General features: G+C 40.0%; 1 protein-coding gene across 1 annotated transcript in view; it reads left to right on the top strand.

The window, feature by feature from the left end:
* The window catches only part of LOC145979778 (diacylglycerol kinase eta), a 359,862-nt gene that overhangs the window by 123,894 nt on the left and 210,940 nt on the right, over window positions 1-25,028 (top strand). Inside the window, exon 2 of the mRNA XM_083112757.1 lies at window positions 13,716-13,848. Within this exon, the coding sequence (XP_082968883.1) occupies window positions 13,795-13,848 (54 nt within the window). The 5' untranslated portion in view covers window positions 13,716-13,794. The remainder of the gene's footprint in view (window positions 1-13,715; window positions 13,849-25,028) is intronic.

Here is a 25,028-nt window from a genome sequence, read left to right as displayed (position 1 = left end):
CAGCCAGGATTGAAAAAAAGGACAATCTTCTGATGCGTGGTGAGAAGTTTGCGCAATGGCAGTTATAGACTTTTAAAATTTTATTTTGTCTTCGAGTTGCAATTTGTTTAACATGTTGCGAAGTCAAAATTGGCGACCCTAAATATTTTATTTATGTTTATTATTATTCTGTACAGTCGTGGCAGATAAAACTAAAGAAACGAAAGTCTAGACATTCACGTAGGCTAAAGTCTAATGTTGCATATGAAGGAACCTACTTAAATAGTTGTAATTCTCACGATGGGGACATTTGTGATGTACAGTCAGGTAAGATTGAAGGAGTGGCTTGTTGTGATAAAATCGATAATGACCTGAGGCATGTTCAGTTTTGATTGTCATTCGTGGTATCATGTAGCATGTATGAAGCTTTCCGTTACACATTGGACAATTTATTCTACAACGAAGGAAAGATACTGTTGATCCTTATCAATTGCCGGCTTATTTGGAAAGCATAAATCCTAATTTAAATGACATACTAAACAGCATTAGAAGCATACAATTAGCTGTTGTAAGTTCTAACCAAGAACTTAAGCAGTCTAATCAAGAACTTAGGGCTCAGTTTGAGCAGTCTAATCAAGAACTTAGGACTCAGTTTGAGCAGGATAACCAAGAACTTAAGCAGTCTAATCAAGAACTTAGGACTCAGTTTGAGCAGTCTAACCAAGAACTTAAGCAGTCTAATCAAGAAATTAGGGCTCAGTTTGAGCAGTCTAATCAAGAACTTAGGACTCAGTTTGAGCAGTCTAACCAAGAACTTAAGCAGTCTAATCAAGAACTTAGGGCTCAGTTTGAGCAGTCTAATCAAGAACTTAGGACTCAGTTTGAGCAGTCTAACCAAGAACTTAAGCAGTCTAATCAAGAACTTAGGACTCAGTTTGAGCAGTCTAACCAAGAACTTAAGCAGTCTAATCAAGAACTTAGGACTCAGTTTGAGCAATCTAATCAAGAACTTAGGACTCAGTTTGAACAGTCTAACCAAGAACTTAGATCAGAATTAAAACTGTCACAGCTTGATGTTAAATTTGAAGCTGTTAATCATGATATTAGTCATGTTAACAATCGGCTCAATATTTTAATGTCTGAATTTAAGGACAAAATAGATGCGGTAAGTACGGCGTGTTTACAATCAACTACACGTCTTGAATCTGTATTAGATAATAAATGTAGTAACGTTCATGACAAACTATCTGAATTTGAAAATGTACCAGGATTATTGAAAAAACACGTTGTTGATTGTGACGAACGTCGAAAGGATGTTAATAACAAATTTAATGATTATGATCAAAGTTTAGATAATATCAAATCAAATGCATTAATATGATGTATAATTAACTATTATCACATTCTTGATAAGGTAAAATTACGATGTATACATTTCTATATCCATTTTTGATCATAGCAACGATAAAGAAACAAAACACAGTAGATCAATAAGAGAAAATATATGGAAATTTTAATTAGTGAAGTCCGAGTTTCATTGAAGTTATCAAAATCCTAATTGCTATTTCGTAAAGTGAATACTAGGATGCTTCGTTGAAGTTCAAGTAAAAGGCTTGCTTCAAGTCGTCTCGCGTCACGACTTGCGCAGAGACTTGTTTTCTTTCATATGCTCCGGAGATAGCCGGGACAGAGTGTAGTGCAAAAGGTCAAGATCTGGTTCCAAAACATCTAAATTGGCAATAGTGTTTTCAGTGTGCTTCCACTTCCGCCCGTCTTCTCCGTCAACCGTCAGCATCTTCCTTTGTGCAAAGGTTCGTGATCAACGTCCATTTCAATGCAGCGCCGGCTGCAGAAGTTTTTGTTTTTCACGTTCGTTCGTGTTTTCATTTTTGTTATCTTTCCTGTGGTTTCCTTTTTCTCTCTCTCGAAGGAAATGTTTTTCTCAAAGATGGAACATGAACATGCATTTTCTAACCCAGAGAAAAGGGACAGAGTTGCGTGATTCCGTCGTAATTCAATTTGTGGCGCTTTTGTCGTGGCTCGCGTGACCTCGGCCTCTCTCCAGAGGTTGCACGAGGAGACGAGGATATGGGCCACTCCCTTGAAACGGATGTTCTTATTCAACCACTTGTAAGCGTCCCTGCCTTAAAAATATATATTTCTGCATGCTAATGGATGCCGGGTTCTGCCTTTTATGGAATTTCACCTGATTTCTTGTTTTCTTCTTGTCTTCCCTCGACCTCCGTGCGGAGTGTTTAGCACAGCATGCTACGACGCTATTGGTCCCAGGTTCTAATTCATATTAAGATATTTGTATTCTTCTATCCTTAATGTAAATAAATATTTGAGATTGATTGATATAAGTATGATATATGGGAAAAGCTGCCACTTAGTGGTCTTCATTTTAAACAACAACAACAACAAGAGTGGGAATTGTAGCTTTCCTGGCAACGTGATTCGAACAAGTATCCTCGGGTTACCAGCCAGGTTAAATTGGAGTTGGCTTCCAACGTTTCGATGGCATACATTGCTATCATCTTCAGGGAATGTAAAAATGGAGACCAATGTAGGTTAATATACATGACTAATGTGGCGCAGTTTGGATTCTGTCTTCATATTGGCTCTCTCTGGATTCTGGTGTTCTCATTGGCTGGTGTATTGTTTTTACGGAGCAGTGGGTTCCAGGCGTGACTGAGCTGGAGTCCCACGTCTCTGTTAAGATTGGTGCTTTCCTGTCGGTCCCATTCAGTGTTGCCACAACATGACGGCACAATTTCCCTTTCCAAGGGGCAAAATTTCCCTTTTTGGACCAATTCTTCCCTTCACCTAAGCAAATCATACAATAATAATAATAATAATAACAATAATAAGTATTAGTAGTGGTAGTAGCAGTAGCTGTAATTATTATTATTATTAGTTCTGGTGGTAGTAGTATTTCCGTTGGTCCATGTCCGTCTGAATAAAACATTTAAAATTTTTCACATGTCACTTTCATCGCTTCCTTACCAGATGTCCCAGGTTTGGATCCTGGTAAGGAATCCATTTAATCGTTAATTCTCATCGTTACTATTATCCGAATGTGCAGAAAAGCGATGTACTTAACAGAAATATATTCAAGGGAGCGGAAAAATGAACAGAAAAATGAAACTTAACATATACTGTAATAATGTAGTCAAATGTCTTATTTCCCTGAAATTGTGGTATTTTTAATCGTGTCACGTGCCAGTTTCGACGACACAATGAATGTTGCAAGGAGGAATGGTTTCTCGGAATCGACAAGAGATGGCAGCACGCTATATACAGAGGAGTGAAGAAAATTATAAAAAACTTAAAGCGGAGAAGAGGGATTATATATATTATAGTAAATTGAGAAATATATAAAAGAAGAGTTCAAATACTATAATAGAAGTAAATAGAATGATGTATGTAGTAATTTAAAAGAATTAAGAATATGGCCGCATACGAAACGTTTAGGAAAGTTATTAGGTGAGCAAATGAATTCAGAAATGTATCTCATCTCAATTTCTTTTTGATTCTCTGACGAGGAGAACATCGTCAGTTTTTGCATTTGTCCGTTCCCCGGTGGCGCTGTGTCAAATTAGACGCCCCGAAGCACTTTTCGGTGGCGCTTTTTATTAGTCGCACTGGGCCATTGGCAGCGCTCGTTATTAGCGATCCTGGTTATTCCCCTTTGGTCGTCAAATAGGAGGTGGCGCTATTGTCAGTTTAGTCGACCCTACTCTTTCTACAAGTATAGCTTGTATTGTTTGACAAAGAAGCGGGGGGAAAGCGAGCACATAAATAAGATTACGCTTTAATAAAAGAAGAAGAAATTCAAAGAAGAAGAAGCCATTTCCATATTAAAAGAAGAAGAAGCCTTTTAGAAGAAGAAGAAGAAGAAGCCTTTTAAAAGAAGAAGAAGAAGCCTTTTAAAAGAAGAAGAAGCCATTTCCATAAGAAAAGAAGAAGCTTTTTCCATATTAAAAGAAGAAGAAGCCTTTTAAAAGAAGAAGAAGCCATTTAAAAGAATAAGAAGCCTTTTCGATTATACATATACATATATTTTCTCTGTATTTTGTCAAGTTCTCAGAATATAGATCCGCATTTTACTATATCCTCTTGGCTATAAAACGCTTTCTTATTTGGAATTCTCAAACAAAGAACCTATCCCCTGAGATTAAGATATCTGTAGCCGTGGTAAATAACATGTAAGTACGTACCCACAAGGGGCGTAGCAATCGAAATTCCCTTTTTCACTTTTGGCTAAAATTTCGGTCCGGATTTCCCTGCAAAAGGGAAATTTCCCTTCATGTGGCAACACTGGTCATAGTAACCGGTACATTTGGCTATTATTTTGGTGTCGGCAAATACAATTCTGTGTCCCTCGGCAATGCTTTGTTCCGCAAGTCCTGACTTTTCCGTTTGGAATAATCGGATATTACGTTGATGTTCATTCCGCCGCTGCTCAATGGTGCGTCCCGTTTGGCCCATGTATGGTGTCCCACACTCACAGGGTATTCGGTATACTTCTGGAATACGGAGTTCCAGGTCATCTTTGATAGACCAAAGTAGGGCCTTGGTTTTCAGTGGCGGTCTGAGTGGGCAAGAGTGGTTAGCAGTGTCGGATCTACAAGCCGCAAAACCCCGCAGTCCTGGGGGGGGGAGGGGAGGGCGGAGACAAGTAAGCGTTTAGAGGCCCTCAGCCATTGACATAGTAGAGGGTTTGTATGTAAAATATAAACGTAGTTACTCAGGAGTACATAAAAGAATACAGTCGGCCATATTGGAAGTGATGTGATCAGCACCACGCTGCGGCCGCCTTTTACCCCTCGGGTACCATTGCATTGGAGGCTGGGTAGGCCCTAGAGCCGCATTATGCGGTTACAAAGTTGGAAAACCTGTTTCTATCATGACCAATTGTACCCAGCCTAACTCCTTGTAGTTGGGTGTTAAAGGAGTTTTGAATCACACTTTAGGTCCGTCCTTATGTGTGACTTTGTCAACGAGATCAGGAATCACACACACACACACACACACACACACATTATATTTGTGTGTGTGTAAAGGTAGGTGGAGGGGCCTTTGGTAATATTTTGCCGGGTCCCCAAGATTTGCAGATCCGGCACTGGTGGTTAGTACAGCGCACTACAACGCCAGTGACCCCGAGTTCGAATCCCGGTCTTGGCACGATCGCTTGATTGAATGAATTGTTGCTTTTAGCCCACTTCATGCAGTTTAAAGTGGAATACGAACAACTGTGCCTCTACCGGGTATCGAAGCCGGGACATCTTGATTACAAGGCGAATCGCGATTAGCCAAAAGGGACTGAAAAAGGATGCTGAACGACAAGATTCAAATATAACCTTCTTGTCTTCCCCATATCAGGGTCGAAATAAAAGTGTTGCAGATCCTTTGCCAACATAAAAACACTGCCCATCGCACACTATTTTCTGTGAAGGTCTTGTATTAGCAGAGTATTCGGTGCTTGCGTTAGTAACCTTATTATCGAAATTACAAGGCTGTTCTGGAAAAAAAGCACTTAAGTCAAAAAACGCAATTTTACAGTAGGTTATTATTTATGTGTATTCTTTTAATAGCAAACATTACAGACATGATATAAATGCTGGATCATCACTGTTTAGAATATTTAAACATACCCAATATAAAATATACTTATAATATTGACTTTAATTGGTTCAGTGTGACTTAAGTGCTTTTTCCCGAACACCCTCGAATTCTTCGTTCATCCTTACTGTGCATTGCCTTGACAAATTCGGAACTAGAAGATTTATTTGCGAGGACGAAATATGCTTTGTTGTGCTGGCTTTAAGTTGCGTGTGTCAAGATACATTGGGAAGACGTGCGTTACAGGAAACAAACATAATACAGGGTACACACAAATGAATGGTGCGCTTATAAAAGTCAATAAAAAAAAATCAACTTAAGGGCTTGTAGAAAACACTGTTAGAGGCGAAAACTGTTCCAGTTTTTGATAGGTTAGTTAAAATTACAATATTTTTGATATGGCCTGCATCAGGTAAGGATTTTCCAGAAAAAATCGCATTCTCCCTTGGCCTCCTCGTTCCCCAGATCTTGCGCCGTGCGATTTCTTTCTATGAGGGTTTATTAAAGACAGGTTTTATGAACAACCGATGCCAACTTCCATCTAGCAACTTCGTGATCGGATAATGCATGCAGTGCAGGACATGTTACACCGTGTGTGGAACGAGTTTGATTACATGGTTGATGTGTGTCGTGTGACCAGGGGAGCACACATTGAAGGATTGGAATTTTATCTTGCGCATCAAAAACTGGGGCAGTTTCTGCTTACAACAGTATTTACTGCAACCACGTAAGTTGAAAAATAACATTTTTATTGACATTTATAATCGTACCATTCGTTTGTGTACACCCTACACTTGTGCAAACTGTTAAATGAAGACCTGAATTTGGGGAGTCGCAGCCGGATCTGCAAAGAATTCTCCACTGGGCGAAATCTGCTTGGGAAAGGATCACAAAATTTAAATAAATATATTTTAAGAATGTAATGGAAGAATGATAATCGTAGTAGCCATGTGACGCATTGTCTAAAAGTTATAACTGAAATTCTATATAGGGTAGGTCTCACAACAGTTGGAGCTAGACTTTTTTGTGAGTGGACCACTGGATGCTGTAGGTTTGCCACATTTTTAAAAATAAGTCTATATTCATACTTCATTTTTTTGTGTGCTCTATTCAGTTCTTACGGCGGCCGGTCCTAGTTCTGCCAAACGAAGTGTGGAGCGAGGATTATGCAACAGACCAACCAGACAACAGCAGTGGCGCCGAGAGACACGACGCGGCCGGAAAAAGTACTACGTGAAACTCGTTCTACTGGCCGCTACGTTTCTTATCGTGCTGGATTGGTCGGTTCCCCGCTCCCCACTTCCCCTGCCAGCTTCTAGAGCGCCCGCCGTAAGAACTGAAAAGATCTACACTACATTTTGAAAGGGTGGACCAGCATATGGGACAACCTGATTTTGGACGGGCCGTGGCCCACCCTTATCTTAGCCCAGTGCCATTACATATAAACCTTTTCAAGCAAAGTAAGGTAAATTGTAAATCGTTACTTTTGTATCTTATGCAACTCTGTCTATTATCATGCCACGTTAATTGTACGTTACTTAGTGCCCTCACTTTTACCTCTTCTAACACATTGTATCGCGGGAGAAGCTCTTCTCTCGTCTTCAAATGAGCAATTTCTTTTTCGTGTGGACCAAACCTTAGACAAACCTACACTAACCAACTATACAATCAGCAAGCCCTGCCGATTCTATCTCCTCGGAGTTATAGTAAACATAACAGGCTGTCGTAGGATCAATTCCAAGCACTAGAAAGAAATACATTTGCTCACTTGAAGTCGAGAGAATGAGCTCTCTCGAGATCTGCTCGAGGGTTGCCCACAGATACCAATTTATTAGAGGCTACACTGAACGCAACTCCATTTGGCGGCTGGGAAACAGCGAATCAGCGATCAGTTGAATTTTCTTCGACTTAGATCGGGCATTTTCGAGTCACAAGGTACCGAACGTTGTTCGCGGGACGAAACAAATGAGCGCTGGGTCCACCACATGTTGCCAAACGTACCGTAAAGCGAGAAAGAGTCAGCACCACAAATCAGCGGGGGTTAATGGTACAACTGCACACGCGGTCCTGAACGATGAAGTTTCCGGAAGGACCATCCACAGGTCGGAATGCAGGCGGACACACAGCCATAGTGGCAAAAACAGAAGTACGCTTGGCAACGTTGCTTCGGGAGAGCAATGTGATCCCTTCAGCTTTTACTTCGCAACTGAGTTCTTTGACACCCATCGGACCACACGCATCCGAAAATTATTGTGGGACAGGACGCGCCAGAAATAGCCATCAAGGTCAACCGCCAATTGGAATTCCGTTCAGTATAGGTGGACCCCAGAGGCACTCGTGCATTCCCGCCTGAAATCACCCATAGTGGGAATCGAGCCCTGATCTCCCGCGTGGCCGTCAGACGCCTTACAGACTTTTAAAAATATCTTTAAAATATCTCTTGCTCTGTGTCGGTCCATCGAAGGTGTCCTCGGCGGGTTCGCCCATACGCTATCACTCGCAACACAGTGCGCGTTTCGTTCTCTCGATCCAGACTGCTGGCGTTTTTGATTACACATCATTTTATTCCAGCTCGTGACACTTTTATGTAAAATAGAGTTGTACGTTTTTTGTGAGTGTCCTTTCATCAATCACCACTCACCCTCATCGTAAAATAAGTCCCTTTCACGCCCGAGTCTTCCGCGGACCGGCGACTATTACACCGGGCAGCGAGAGCGCGTCTGCCGGCAAACTGGATGCTACATTCGCGTAAATGGAACCACTAGCTGTGTAATGAATTAAGCTCATACAATTACACGGACAGTTACAATTAAAACGAGCACGTGCCTTGTTACAACAGATGTTGGAAATGATGTCCTCCTGCATCCACGGCATACTTGTAGAAAATTTTCAGTAACACCTGCAGGTCCTCTTCCGAAATTACTTCAAATTCTCTCGTGATGTTTTCTCTCAATTCTTCTAATGTATGGCTTCAGGTTTAAAAGCTTTGTAGCTCGCCACGCAGACGACGTGGAGATGTTGTTTCTTGTGCAAGGCGCCAGAGGAATCTTTTAAACGTATGTTCCAATCGTGCTCCAACGTCGTCTAGTTTCTCCCAGTAAGCACACGCTGTTTCTCGCTTCCCTTCTTATCAAGAACAGACCCTGTTTCCCTAAATTTGCTCATAAGGTCTCGAACATCGTCTCTGTGTGGAACAGGAACATCTTTGAATTCTGCTGCCTCTTCTAACTTCCCTACAGGAATTGGTAATGACGTGGAGTCGTACATAAAAATGAGTTGTTTTAAATTGTACGTGGCATTATTAGACAGCAGAAAAGCACCAATAATACATACAATACAACAAAACAATCTAAAACACTTGTTAACATCTTAACACTTCACAGTCACGTGCAAACTGGACACCAGCTATCTGTATGAAGCACGGACGCGTCCAGTGCCAAGGTCAGCTTACAGCTGTGGGTCTAAATGCCGGCAGACTGTCTCCCACCGCCCGGCGTGTTAGCCGCCGCTTCATGGAAGACTCGACAGTGAAAGGTGCTATATTTATGTATATTATATAAGTTTTTTAATGTTAACTGTCATTTTGTATTTTTGGCACCCCTCGTATATGCTATTTAGTCCCCTTTGTAGCCCCTCTATTGTCTCCGACATGATGGCTATATCGTCCGCATATAAGAGTACAGGTATCTCTTGCTCCCCTATAGATGGGGTTGCGCCCTGCTCCCATGATACTTCGTTCGCCACCCAATCAATGAAGAGAGAGAATAAAATTGGCGACAGGATACATCCTTGTTTTAACCCGGAATGCGAGGGTTGTAATGATGATACTCTGTGGCCATCGCATCTCACACAAAATTGTACGTTTTCATAAATAGCTTGTAGCGCCCTTATCATGCGCGCCGACATTCCTTTTTCTTGCAGTTTCCCCCACAAAATACCCCTGTGAACTTTGTCAAACGCCTTCTCGTAATCAATGAAGCACGCGTACAACTTTTTTCGTTTCTCTTTAATTCGCTCAAGTACTAATGTGTGCAATATGAATATATTATCTAGGGTACTATGCCCTTTCCTGAATCCTGCTTGTAAAGGGGAAATTTTATCAAATATTTCTGACCACTTTTGTATTCTACGGTTTAAAATATGCGTATATATTTTGCTCCATATTGGAAGCAAAGAGATACCCCTAAAATTGCCAGCTTCGCTCCTATCCCCCTTGCCTTTATATATAGGGCAAATTATTGATGTGGCCCAGTCCTTCGGGAAATGTCCCTCTTTGAAGATCTTATCTAGTAGTCTACGGATATTTTCTAACATATTAATGTCTTCCCCAATTGCTTTAAAGAAGTCCGTTCCGATATTATCCAATCCAGCCGCTTTCCCTTTTTTCAATTTCCCAATCGCCATTCTTAGCTCATCCCCTCGTATATCCTCATCAAGTATCGGTATGTAGTCCCCTAGGAAGTAACGTTCCCGTGCAATTTCTGTTCGAGATGTCTCCCCCTCCCCTCCAAGTAAAGAACGACAGTGAGATTCCCAAATATGTGGCTCAATATGCACCCAGTTGTTTTTCTGACCCCTCAATGTACGTAGAACTCCCCATAATGCCGAAATATTCCTCTCCGAGATTGCCTTTCTAATTTCTTCGAATTTTTCAACTTGCCATTTTTCTTTTTCTTGCTCTAAAATGTTGTTATACGCTCTTCTGACCATGAGGTAGTTATTTCTGCTCTCTTCGCTATTTGTGTTTCTGTAGAGTTTCAAAGCTCGGTCCAACCTTTTCTTCATTATTTTGCATCTCTCGTTGTACCACCCCCCCTTAACATGTTTGCCCCCCTTCCCCTCTCCCTTTAACATATGACTTCCGGCCCTTTCGAGAATATGATATCCTAATCCCACTGCTTCCTGTATATTATTTCCCTCGATGGCTGTTTTAAAACGCTCTTGCAACATTTTTGTTACGTCATCGGTCATAATTATCTTGTATTGTTCCTCCCCCTCTTTAGTCCACACGTATTTGCGTAATATTTTCTCGGGCTCCAACGCAAGTTTGGGAGTGTCTACGTTACTATGAGTATCCCACTGAACGTCGATTTCAAGTGGCATATGATGCGATTGCGTTTGCGCCTGGACGTGAAAACCCTTAATTCTTTGTAACAGTTCGAGGGAGCCAATAGCATAATCAATAGTACTACTACCCCCTGCCCCCACGTATGTGAAGTGCCCCGGACAGTCTGTGAAAAATTTCCCATTTAATATTTGGAGCTTATGTAACCCGCATAGTTCTAGGAGTTGCCTCCCTCCCGCGTTTACTATTTTATCCCTGCTTTGTCTAGGTTGTCCTAAGTACATGTCGTCATGAGTCGTTTGGTCACTATCTTGCCCCCCATAGACGTCCCAGGATACCTCCTCTTCCCCAATTCTGGCGTTTAGGTCACCAGTCACCAAGAAATTGGCCCCAGGATGTTCTTCCGTCAGTTGTTGAATAGTTGCCCCTAAATTGTCAAAATGTTGCTCTGAATAGAACTTGGAGCTTGGGGGTTGTCTGTAAACTGCCAGCACGATTAAGTTCAGGGACCCCGCTGCAAAATGGATTCCCAGGATTCCCTCCTTATCTATACATATCTGTTTTATAAACTTTTTCCATTTTTGTTTGAAAATGATTGCCAAGCCCCCCGGGTACCGCCCTCTGCTGGCCCTTCTACGCGTGATTTTTGAGAACCCCTCCCCCCATGACTCTGGCATGTTATTAGAGCTTCCCCACGTTTCTACGTAACACCGTATATCAAATTGCTCCACATACTCCCTAAAATTCTCGTCACAAAATCTTTTTGCTAGCCCCTCTACATTCCATACTACCACCCGTAGCCTGGGATCATCGTTCGGGTAAATTTCCTTGGGACCCTCCCCTTGAGACCCGAATAAACTGTTCCTGCACAAACTTTCCCCCTCTTTAGAGTCATTGACCCTCTTACCTTCTCTGTCGGTTTGGTCATTCTCTCCTGCCGCCTGCAAGTTTCCAAAATTAGACGCCCCCTCCTCCTCTTCTTCTACGTCCGGCGATGGCCATCATATGTGCAACCCTCCGCGCCCCCTGCGGGTGGCGGGTGGGATCCTTTCTCCGTCATCCTGTCTTCGTTCCCTGAGGCGAGGGTCTCTATGCGAGGCACTCCTTCTTTGGCCCTCCTGCTGTGAGGTAAACTCGCGGAGGGTTGCACATATGATGGCCATCGCCGGACGTAGAAGAAGAGGAGGAGGGGGCGTCTAATTTTGGAAACTTGCAGGCGGCAGGAGAGAATGACCAAACCGACAGAGAAGGTAAGAGGGTCAATGACTCTAAAGAGGGGGAAAGTTTGTGCAGGAACAGTAAACTTGGTAGGCAAAAAAGAAAGGGGAGGGATAGCATGGTTCAGACTGGGGGGTTGGAAACAAGTAAAAATTAAGAATGAAGCAGGGGAAACTATATGCTCTTTGTGCGGGGAGGGAGAGACGGGCGAGCATCTGCTCTCTGCCTGCCCCTCTACGCGTGATTTACGAGACAAGTGGGTTGAGAACGTAACAGAGAGGGAAATAATGGAAGTGGTAGAAGACAGAAGAGGAATCATAAGTGAGATAGTGCAACGAGTGGGGAGATATTTGTGGGAAGTGAGGGAGCGACGAGGAAAGGCGTTAGCGGTCAGCGATAAGAACGAAGAAACCGCACAAAGTGAACCGAGCGTGTAATACGTGTACTGTGGGTCTAGCAGTGTGCAATGTATATGTGCTTTGTTTTGTTCTGTTCTGTTTTGTTTTTCACATTATTCAACAAAGAAATTCAAATTTAAGTAAGTCCCCAGACAGGAGGCCGAATGAACCGGACACACAACTTTATTTGCATGTGCAATATTTCGATTGTTAAAATATACTAATTATGTTTAATTTTTTCTTTTGTATCTGATCAACTGCTAAGAGTTATTTGTATACTAACGTAAAGAAGGTACAATATTAATACACGACTTTGAGGGAAGAGAAAGTGTGTGTAATGTAAAATTAATGTAGTGCGTACAGCGTACAGCTCGCACAAGGAAAATGTAAATAAATACAATACAATACAATACAATATATTATATAAGTGTGTGTGTTCAATATGCAATGTTTTTGATACACTCAATTTGTTGTCATTATTTGTGCATCATTGTGCAATGAATCTGTTTTATAGAAAACCAGCTGATTGCCTGACTTTGCCAGTATATTTATTTATACCAATTTTCTATTACACAGGAAAATAATGAATTCTAACTATAGTGTAAAATGAACTTGAAATTGGGAGTGTCACTATTCATTTTAGCGGCCCCGTAAACTAAAGATTCCACACTAATATCGGTTGTTTTTTTTATTATTTTTAAATGTCACTCCCTTCCCACCCCCAAGTTTGATCCTCGTGAATATCACCAATTAGCTTAGCGACTCCGAAAACTATGGATAGGTCAACTAATATAGGTCATTTTTGACATTTTATTTCACCCCCTCTCACCCCCCTGCCGATAGGTCATGAACTTGGAGTTGAACGGCATTCGTAGTGTCACTATTCATCGCAGCGACCCCGAAAACTATGGATTGCACAGTAATATCGGTTCTTTTTCGATTATTTTTACATGTCACCCCCTTGCCACCCCCACCCCTAGGTGTGGCATGAGTGTCTTACCCCCACAATATTTTTTTCCAGGTTGCAAGTGACACGTGTACCAAGTTTAGTTGAAATCACTACAGGCGTTCGAGAGTTATGTGGAACAAACATACATACACCCACACACACACATACATCCATTTTTATATATATAGATAGATACGAGTAACATAAGAGATACAAAAATGTTGGCATAGCGCGCTCAGACGCTAGATGTCCCGGGTTGGAATCCCGACCAGGACATGGATGTTGTTTGTGAGTGTCCGTTCATCACTTTCATCACATCAAACACTCATCTTCATCTTCGCGATTAGCCAAAAGTAGCAGAAAAGCGACGCAAAATCACATGAATTCATGCACACATAGAGTAATTCTTTTGAGGTACAACCTTGATTTGAAAACGTAGATGTAGACCATTTTGCTAACACGCCCTTTTCTTGTCTTTCAGATTGATCCACACACACTAGGCGCTGGCCTGGTGTGAAATATGGGAGATTGGAGCACCGGGCGGAGGGCTACAGTGGGACATGCAGGCGTGGCACGCAGCAATAAAGGAGCCGGGCGGGAAGGAGAGTTATGAGGTAAGCGAACCTTTCCTAAGAGGTATTCATTAGAGGACTCCGCTTCCCCTCTCTGTCCAATTTGGCGCCTCCCTTTGAGACGCCATTAGCCTAATGGAGGCTGTTCTATGAATAGGCCGAAACAATTTGCGGAAGCCGATTGGAAGCGCTGAGTGAGGCATTGACCTTCTGTTCCAAAGGGCCGCGGTTCGACCTTCTGCACGTGCACTACTGTCTCTGACGGCATGACACATTAACACCCTTTGTCCTCTGTCGCCTCTGCAAGCAATTTACGGCTTTGCAGACTGTTCTTCTAGGTGCAGCACCACGCCAACTATTTCTACAATTGAATCGGTCACGTGAACAATCTTGTAACGGTTTTGTCGACAGGGAATTTTAAATTGGAGAAAAGTTGTTTTTGGATTCTACAATATAGTTGTGATCAGCGTTGTTAAAGGTCCAGCGACCCATAAATTGTAATGGATTCTTTTGGGTTTCGCTGCACGACAGGAACCTTTGTTCTCGCACAATTTAAATTCGGTCAAAGTTGCGTAGTTATTTATTTATTTCCCTTCAACAGAGACAAGTATCCAATTACAGAAGGTATTATCAAAATATTACATTTTCATTTACAACTCGTATGTACGCACATACACATTCTCACTCCTTCCTCCTTTACACACACATACGGGGTCGGAAATAACCTTTTGCTAGGGGTCCACAGTAAAAAGTAAGAACAATTAAGAAATTATGGTAATACCAAATGTTTACTACGACAAATGTGGTTACAAAAACAAAATTAAAAGTTAGTATGTCTGTCGTTTGCTTCTCTCACAGCACGAAGACGATCAGGGTAGGAGCTCAGAAGATTCGCAAACAAGTCCGTATTCCATTCCATGTCACGGAGGATTTGTTCCAGATGTGCAAGGGAATAGCGGTCCTGTCGGCATTCCTCTATCATCAAGGACTCAACTGCGTCCTTCAGAATAGCCCCAAAGTGCTCCGCTGCATTCATGTCCGGTGCTGCACCCGGCCATTCAGAACTGCTGAAGAAGTCAATGCCGCTTCTCCGAAGAAGGTCTTGGTTTTAGCATTTGCCTTGAAGCAAGGTGCTTTGTCGTGAACTAACTTTTAATTTTGTTTTTGTAACCACAATTGTCGTAGTAAACATTTGGTATTACCATAATTTCTTAATTGTTGTTACTTTTTCCAGCAGACCCCTAGCAAAAGGTTATTTCCCACCCTGTATATACACAAACATAGACAGATAATGCATAATATATATATACAGACATCTTGGTGACAGATCAGGTTTACTGCTTAACTGTGAGAACAGAAATTTTCAGATAGTTACACATTTCATCTGAATTACACAAAACAAGTATCACAAACACTGGTACAATGTATCATTACAACAAACTTCAATATGACAAATCCAATTCTCATGATAAATACATTATTAAGAGAGATACCCCTTTAACATATTCATAAATTTGGTTCGTGCCATACCAAAATCCAAGTCCACCAAATGATTTGATATCTTGTTATATTCAAGTGTCATTTTTTGTAGTGGTGTAGTGTATTCTTTCATTGAAAAATATTCATTGACCGTATTTAAATTGATCCAGAAAAAGTTTCCTGAACCATATTTAAATTCACTCGGAAGAAAGGTTCCTGGACCGAATCGAAATACTTTAAACAGAAAAAGGTTATTTACAGTCCAGAACCCATTTACACTTGCTGATTTTCTCTCTCGGTCGGGAATTGAATTTATTTACAATTACTGAATCTTAAACAACCAAGGGGTTGTTAGGGGTCCAGGAACTCAAGAATTCTAATGAGTTCTGTTGGGTTCCGTAACAAGACCGAAAAATTTTCGCTCGCACATTTCAAATTTGGTCCAAGTTGCTTATTGTTTCATTTCAATAGGGAACTTGAACTCTATTTGAACTGATCCGGAAAAAAAAGTTTCTGGACCGGATTTGATTTGATTGATTTATTTTACTTCACTTTTTGTGCCACTTTTGGCTAATTTGGGAAGATGGGGATGAGTGATGATGAAATTGATGAATGGACACTCACAAATATCTATGCCCAGGCCAGGATTCGAACCCGGGACCCCTGGCCTGGACCGTATTTAAATTGAGCCAGAAAAAAGATTCCTGGACGGTATTTAAGTTCATCCGGAAAGAAGGTTCCTGGACCGAATTGAAATACTTTACATATAAAAAGGTTCTTTACGGTCCAGAACCCATTTACGCTTTCTGATTTTCCCCTCCTGTACCGGAATTGAATTTATTTAAAATTCCTGGACCTTTATCAACCCTGTTCCAGGTGGCTCTGAGTAGAGGAGCTATTATTGTGACCACAAGGTACAATATCTTTCCTCGGAAGATGTATACCGCTTCACATTAAAATTAAAACTAAAGTTTCTGTCCGAACATATTCATTTTCATTCCAGTATCAATCGAACTAAACATCTAAGACCTTTAAACGGAGATAATGTGGGTGGGGGAGATGTTTGCTCGAGCCTTGGGGGTAGCTGGGGGATTCTTAAATGGGTTAACAGGGAAACAATATCGAGCATTACTTTTAAAGTAAATTAGCCAAGAAATGGCAAATGCAATGCACATACTACACCTATTTGTCGTGTAGCACCGGAAACCGGAAGTGAATTAGGCTCGCGGCAATAATCGATGAATATACATTTGTTTACTCAGGAATGACCCATATATTTATTCCCTTGCTAACAATATTATTAATTCGATTACAGGGGGTCACGAAGCGTGTTTTTTGTCCAACCTAATCTGTTTTTACTCTCCTTGGCTCGACTGCACCTATCGCTTCCCATTCATAGCAATGACCCAGCTCTTTTTCAGTCCAATTTGATATAATTTTAATATCTAATCCTTGACTACGGGATACATTCTGACCTCGTACATTACTAGCACTACGCTTCAAGGAGCGACAGAAAGATTGATTGAATAAGGTTATTGTACGTCGCTTTTCTGCTACTTTTGGCTAATCGCGACGATTAGCGATGAAATTTATGAAGTGACACTCACAAAAACACCCATGCACAGGTCGGGATTCGAACCCGGAAACCCTAACATCGTAGAGTCCTGTGCTAACCACTCCCCCACCGAGGCTGGCGAAAGAATGAGGGCGAGAGAGATGGGGACAGTGAAGGATGAAAGACACACAGACAGAGAGGACATTATCCTTTGTTCTTTGTTTCTTTTATGCACGTTTCGGTATTATGTTTAGCAAGTAAGGTACGTAAACCCAATATGGCCTAACTAAGGTTTACGACTGTTTCCAATGGTGTGCAAAGTCAGAAAGGTAAAAATAATTGCAAGGTTCAAAAGAGGGAACATTTCTGGACGTTTACTGAAAATTAGAGCCTATTTCAAATAATAACATGGATGTAAGGAAGATTTTATTAAAAAGTTACGTTTAGGTTCATAAATATTTTGTTCTCTCGCATCAAAAAATGCAACACAAATTGAAAGAAAGTACAACTATGTTGTTTTTGTATGTGGATAAGTCGGTATATTGATACAATTACATTTTATTTACATAATGACATATGAGATTTGCAAAGAAATAACATTGTTTACAAACTAATAAACAGGGAGTGACATGTCACAATTTGTTACCAGAAGGCCATGGATTACACATCACAGTCTGGGCAAATGAAGGGTCCTTCACCATTCTTAGTGACTCCTGCACATTCTACGTGAACATAAGAGTAACAAATGCCACATTTACGCATGTCCTATTTAGGCCATATTGAGTCCACCTTAACAGTTACATAGTTATTTTCCTTTTTTATAAGCCGGACCCTGTGGCCGAGTGGTTGCCACATCGAGCTGCGACGCCAAGGGTCCCGGGTTCGAATCCCGCTCGGGCTTGGTTGTTTGTGAATATCCATTCATCAATTTCATCATTTCATCACTCATCCCCATCTTCGCAAATTAGCCAAGAGGCACAAAACGCGAAGTTAAATAAACTAAATCAATCAATCAATCAAATCCTTTGTTATATACAATACTTTGGAATAAAGTCTTAACTAAGTACATTGCTGTAAATTACAAATTATGAGCTATCATGATATAAAGTGCAGATATAAACAGCTATCACTTGGAAGACGCAGTAAGTAATAACTTCCATATGCAATATTGGACCTCCTCGATGGCGCAGTGGTAGTGTCGTCGCCTTGTAATCAAGGGGTACCGGGTTCGATACCCGGTGGAGGTACATAGTGGTTCGTATCCCACTTTAAACTGCAGGTCCAGTCCCGATTAGCCTTACTGTGTCTAAAGTGGACTTAAAACACCAACTCAACGCAACCCATATGCAATATTAGATCACGTAGAACAAGCTATTTCGTTTCTTTGTCCTCAAGTTACTGTACTACAGGTACAACCAACAGGTTCAATCACGTCATTCGGACAGTCTGAATGACACACTAACGTCATCTGTTGAATTAACCATGTAACTACTTGGAAACAGCAAATGGGCCATATTGGGTACTAAAGTGGTTCCGGCGAGAGAATTGACTTGAGGAAACGCAGACTTTCCGCCTCCAGTTCAAGGGGGGAAAAGCGGTGTTGCTACCGGTTGCTCCACGCCTGTTTTTTGTAGAGTCGTACACCACACCTCTTCCTGTCAACAAGCCGCCTTTGCTCGCATTTCAGGGAGAGACAGGGAATCGGAGACACATTCGCTTGCTACGGGACGGCAAACATTAGGCTTCGCCGTGATGGCTTTGATGAGGGCGCCACCTGTTTCGAAAACTACCCAAAACGAAAAATTTGGCAACGCAGAATACCACGAGAACTCCCCCTCCCCACGGCAGCTGTTCATGTGACCCTCCTTGGCTTTCGACGGAAAAGACAAAAATAGAATTTCGAAGTCCGTTCTCTCGCAGGAAACATTTTAGGCCATATTGAAGCCAAAACTAATTGCTTATTTTTGTTGATATAACAAAACTGCCCCAAGGAAATTTGGTGGCGGAAAACCCCGCCCCTAAGAGATTCTGCACCCTGGGTAGCGCTGGGATCTCTTTTCGAACTCATTTCCGTGCAATTCATGAGTTTCTACTGGGGAGTATCAATTCACGACATTAGCAGTGTTGCCACAATATGAGGGCACAATTTCCCTTTCCAAGGGGCAAAATTTCCCTTTTGGATCAATTTTTCCCTTCACCTAAGCAAATTATATAATAATAATAATTAATAGTAGTAGCAGCATTATTAGTAGTGGTGGTGGAAGCAGTAGTAGTACGTTCTTAAGTATTCCTTTGGTCCATGTTCGATGAATAGAAAATATTTTTTTAAAAAAAATCACATTTCAGTTTTACTTCCTGGCCAGATGTCCCAGGTTTGAATCCTGGTCAGGAATCCATTTAATCGTTAATCCTCATCGTTACTATTTATCCAAAGATGCATAAAACCAACGTCCAACAAACTTAAAGGAGCAGAAACAAGTAGAAATAACAAAATAAATAAATAAAATAACATAAGAATGTGCATATGAAATTAGCATAAACTGTAGTAATGTAGAGTCAGATGACCTTAAAATTTCCCTGAAATTGTGGTATTTTTTATCAAATTCCCTTTTCCCTTTGGCTAAAATTTCTGTCCGAATTTCCCTGTAAAAGGGAAATTTCCCTTCATGTGGCAACACTGGCCAATAGTCCGTCCCTTGCAACCTGCCACACGCCGATTCGAAGTAGAGTAAGAGCACGCGATTTTAGCCAGCGAGCCTAGCAACAGTGCGCGTCGTCAACAAGGGGCTAACCATTGGTGCTGGGATAAGATGACGTCAGTTATTCACCAGGTTCCACACTCTGTGATTGGTGGCCTCGGGAGTCGCAACTCGCTTTCGGGCTAAAAATTCAGACCAGCAAAAATTTGTCGAAAATCATTGTAGTCTATGAAGACGACTTTGTTAGGGTATGAGCTCTTTTGAGTGATGCAGAAAGTTTTTTTCTTCTTTAAGTTGCAAAGAACCCTTCAGATCTATTCAAGCCATCAATCAATATGATATTCACATTGCCATATTCATTACTGGTACTATATGTGTGTGTGCGTGAGCTCATACTCACTGGAACCTTCTTCAATACCCTCTCAACCAAGAATCCTTAAGGAAAGGGCTAGTCATGCATTGAGGACTTTGTTTTTGTGGGGGAACACTGGGATCGACAACTCAGATACACGAGTGAAGGCCTTTTGTCTACGAAATTCAGGTAGACCCAAAGAGCATGGAAATAAGGGACTGAAAAATGTAAGATTCACTTGACCTCGTACAAGTGCCATGGAATGTTGCTGCTCCACCAGGCCCGTAGTCAGGATTTTATTTCCCTTATAAGCACAGGCGTCGCCAGCAATATTTGTAGAGGGGGCAGGCCACTGATAAAACTTGATTAGTAGATGTGATAATGATAATTATTACCATTGTTATAATAGCCATTTTACAATAATAACTATTGTAAGTTATTAAAAATATACAAATTTTAATGCAAATTTATTATTATTATAATTAATTATTATTATATAAATGGAAAGAGAGTGCTGCTCGATCCACCGTATCAGTGAATATCTAACATAATTGTTGTCCATTATTTTTCTTACATTTTGTACAGTTAGTGCACAGAAATTCATAGTTATTGTATTTCCTTATTATCTTTTTAGACATTTCGTTAAAAAATGGCTGTAAAAGTTAAGATCAAATTTTACTCATAAAGTTTATATTGTGTCACCTCTCGCAAGGAAAACTATACATTTTGAGAGATATGGATCCATTTATTCTTTGGATTAAATGGTAGAATATTAAAATATAACCTGTTTCATCTAAACTTTTTTCGATTTAATGTTTAATTCTGATAAGGAAGAAAAATTAATTACCATTATTTAAATTAGATATTTGTAGAATTTTGTGGGGGCTTCAGCCCCCTTAGCCCTCCCCCTGGCTACGTGCCTGTGCTCCACAGAGATCAAGTAAGGACCTATCACTAATTTTTGTTAAGGAAAGGATTAAAAAGGTTCTCTCTCCTCTCTCACGCACAAAGGTAAAAGTACGTTGCAAAATGCCGTGAAGACGTATAATGGACAATCCATATGAAGTCATACAACATGGTTGCTTGACCATTTTTAAAAAAGTTTATTTTTTGTGTGGTGTGAGCCTCATATGTTGACAGTTCAGAACAACTGTTATTTTATTTTTAATATCACCGATTTGAAGATGGCGGGCATTCTTTTATCATGGCGCGCGTCATTTTCTCCATTCGTAAGCATCAGCGGCAACTTTTTTATCTCAGCTCTGGTACGTCCTACGACAATGAGACAAAATCTGTGATGTTAAGCACATTATAAGCTACAATTATATTTCTGTGTAATTTCCTAAATATCATTCCTTCATAATAAATTTTAAGGTCAAAATTGTGTATTTTAATCGCTCAAAATGACATTTTCGGACATTTTTTTTGGTGAGAAGGCAGTTTGTTTGACACTTGAATTTTTTTGTGCAAGTACCTGTGTACCAATAGAGTATGTCAAAATTATTTGAAGCTTGAAACTTTAATATTTCTTTTTCTACAAGGTCATAAACATGTACTTTTTTTTAAAAAAATCCAAGTTCAGGGTTAAATATCTCTGGTGGGCAGTTGTTTAAAAATCTGAAATTTGTACACAATACAATACTCTATGATAAGTAACTTCAGTAAAAATTTTGAGTTTGAGATTTAATTGGTTTAAGAGATACAAAACTCGTGAAAAATTCAATATTTTGTATTAAATATGGTATGCCTAATTTCATTTCTTATTAACATTTTATGTTAAAATTTTGCAAATTGTAATTTGGAATGTCAATGAACAACATTTCAATCCTGAAATGGATCTACAATAAAGTATATATACGAGGGCATGCTGAAAAGTAAAGCTTCCTATGTTTTTATTTTATTTGTTACCTTGTAAACGCATTTTGGATTTTGAACAACCATACTTTGCACTTATAAGACTTTCCAGGTTCTCCATTGAAGGTTTCAAACTTCTATCGCCGGGGGGGTGCTAAATTATTGCAAGGAAAATGGCAGCATGGAACCACGCAATGTTGGTGAAGCGCCTGAAGTAGCGTGCAATGATCGAGTTTCTAACCGCAAAAAATGTGTTACAAATTGACATACATCTACGACTGAAGGAATTTTATTGGGATGAATGTATAGACATCAGTACTGTGCGATCTTAAGTTTATCATGCTCTTAAAGAAAACCCCAGCTGAAGAAATCTCAGCTATGTGAGAGAATGGAGTGAAAGGCGGCGAACTGCAACTGATGGAGGTCATTGGAATCGTGTTCAGCTTGAGTTTTCTTTACAAGCATGAACAGCCCAAGATCGCACAGTACTGATGTCTACACATTCATCCCCATAAAATGCCTTCAGTCGTAGATGTATGTCAATTTGTAACACATTTTCTGCGGTTAGAAACTCGATCATTGCACGCTACTTCAGGCGCTTCACCAACATTGCATGGTTACATGCTGCCATTTTCCTTGCAATAATTCAGCAGCCCCTGACGATAGAAGTTTGAAACCTTCAATGGAGAAGCTGGAAAGTCTTATAAGTGCAATGTATGGTTGCTCAAAATCCAAAATGCGTTTGATAGGTAACAAATAAAATAAAAACATAGGAAGCTTTACTTTTCAGCATGCCCTCGTATATATACTTTATTGTAGATCCATTTCAGGATTGAAATGTTGTTCATTGACATTCCAAATTACAATTTGCAAAATTTTAACATAAAATGTTAATAAGAAATGAAATTAGGCATACCATATTTAATACAAAATATTGAATTTTTCACGAGTTTTGTATCTCTTAAACCAATTAAATCTCAAACTCAAAATTTTTACTGAAGTTACTTATCATAGAGTACTGTATTGTGTACAAATTTCAGATTTTTAAACAACTGCCCACCAGAGATATTTAACCCTGAACTTGGAATTTTTTAACAAAAAGTACATGTTTATGGCCTTGTAGAAAAAGAAATATTAAAGTCTCAAGCTTCAAATAATTTTGACATACTCTATTGGTACACAGGTACTTGCACAAAAAATTCAAGTGTCAAACAAACTGCCTTCTCACCAAAAAAAATGTCCGAAAATGTCATTTTGAGCGATTAAAATACACAATTTTGACCTTAAAATTTATTATGAAGGAATGATATTTAGGAAATTACACAGAAATATAATTGTAGCTTATAATGTGCTTAACATCACAGATTTTGTCTCATTGTCGTAGGACGTACCAGAGCTGAGATAAAAAAGTTGCCGCTGATGCTTACGAATGGAGAAAATGACGCGCGCCATGATAAAAGAATGCCCGCCATCTTCAAATCGGTGATATTAAAAATAAAATAACAGTGGTTCTGAACTGTCAACATATGAGGCTCACACCACACAAAAAATAAACTTTTTTAAAAATGGTCAAGCAACCAGGTTGTATGATTTCATATGGATTGACCCATAAGGGATGTAGCTATAGGCCAACACACATTCACCACAGTAGTGTGTTTGATACTACGGACAGTGCGAGAAAGGAAGAGCTTCTCTCCAGCAGCTTTGCTACACTTAAAACTTGCTTAACATGAGCATATGAGTTTTTTGTTCAAGTGTGGAGCTCTTCCTAATCCAAGATTTTTGTAAAAAATGCCCTCGGGAATTTTTCAGAAAGGAAGAGCTCTTCAGATTGATTTGTGCATACTTACAAAAGTTGCATCAGCCAGATTTTTGTCCATAAACTTGTCAAAAAGTGATATATTTTTGGCCACACCAGAAATTAAGCTTATAGTATGTTTTTCTGTCAAAATCCCAGGAATCTTGAATTGATATCTATTGGGTTCTGAGACCGAGTGGAGTGTGGTGCATGGTTTTTATTGCCTTGTAATCAAAAGGTTCGGGTTTGAGTCCTCATAAAATCTGATGGCAAAATGTTAATATTGTAGTTTTGTAAACAAGGGGCTCTGGGTTCGAGTCCTGATAGATGTGGCATTCCATATGTGAGATTTTGAGAATAAATACTGCTAGTTGATAGCTCCCAGATCTTAAATTTGGTAAAAAATGTTATACAACAGAGCAAAATTATTCTCTATTAAGAATCACCAGAGTTTTGTTATCTGGGTAAAATATCAGCTCAACAATACGGGCAAAACTGCCTGATCAATACAATAGAATGGAGGTCAAGTAAACATTCCATGTTCTTTCCAATCTTTTGATCAGTCCCATGTTTCTGCCAACAATTAATCATGCTAGCCTGGGAAATTATATTTCTTGTATGCTAGCAGATATAATCTACACTGCGTCTTTTCAGAGTTATTTATCATCAAAGAGTAATTGCCTTCTTTCTGTATGCCTGAGTGATTATATCTGTTGATATTACCTACATTGTGCCTTTTCCGAGGGAAATTACATGTCATTTGTCATGGGACTCAAAGAGAAATTCTTATCTACACTATGTACCCTTTCAGGGACCATTCATCATATTGAGGAAATTTCTTCATGGATATTGTCATGCAAAGGTTTAGTCTTGTTGCAATAATATAGGCTCAAGTCTTTAACTTACAGAATAATCATTGCAATATTTTTGTATTTCAACTTTTGGCAAATGTATTGTATTTTGGGTAGGTATCTGCTACGAGCAGAGGTGCTATAAAATGGGTAGGTAATATATTTTTCTGACGGTAAAGTGTTGTTTTATATCCAAAGGGGCTCTGTGTTTGAATCGGGCCTCTAGAACTGCTCTGTGACCCGCTCATTTCTTACGTCATAAACATATGATTTTTCACCTATGAGAATGACACTACAAATGGTGTCTTCAGGTAAAGCCTCGTGAAATTCACAGATAATTTTAATGTTTGTCCTGTCATTTACCACAACTTGTTTCCTTTTTGAAGTGTTAATTACAAACATGGGTCTCCGTGTCTTGAATTCATCTGGTGTGTAATACATGTCAGTACTGCCAGTAGTGACACGCTTGAAAGCCGAAAATGCCTCATATAATTTAAGAAAATCATCCTTGGAAATGTCTAAATTATAATTTTCTCTAGGAAAGACCTCATTTCTGCCATTTTTAAGATATATGTTTTTGATGTTGCAGTTATCAAATCTACTTGAATTTTTTTCCTGATTATTGTGTCTCCCA

The sequence above is a fragment of the Lepisma saccharinum genome, chromosome 26, assembly GCF_977018435.1.
Source record: "Lepisma saccharinum chromosome 26, izLepSacc3.1, whole genome shotgun sequence".
Classification (NCBI taxonomy): Eukaryota; Metazoa; Arthropoda; class Insecta; order Zygentoma; family Lepismatidae; genus Lepisma; species Lepisma saccharinum.
The sequence above is the reverse complement of the archived record's forward strand: the minus strand, read 5'-3'. Positions and strand labels throughout refer to the sequence as shown.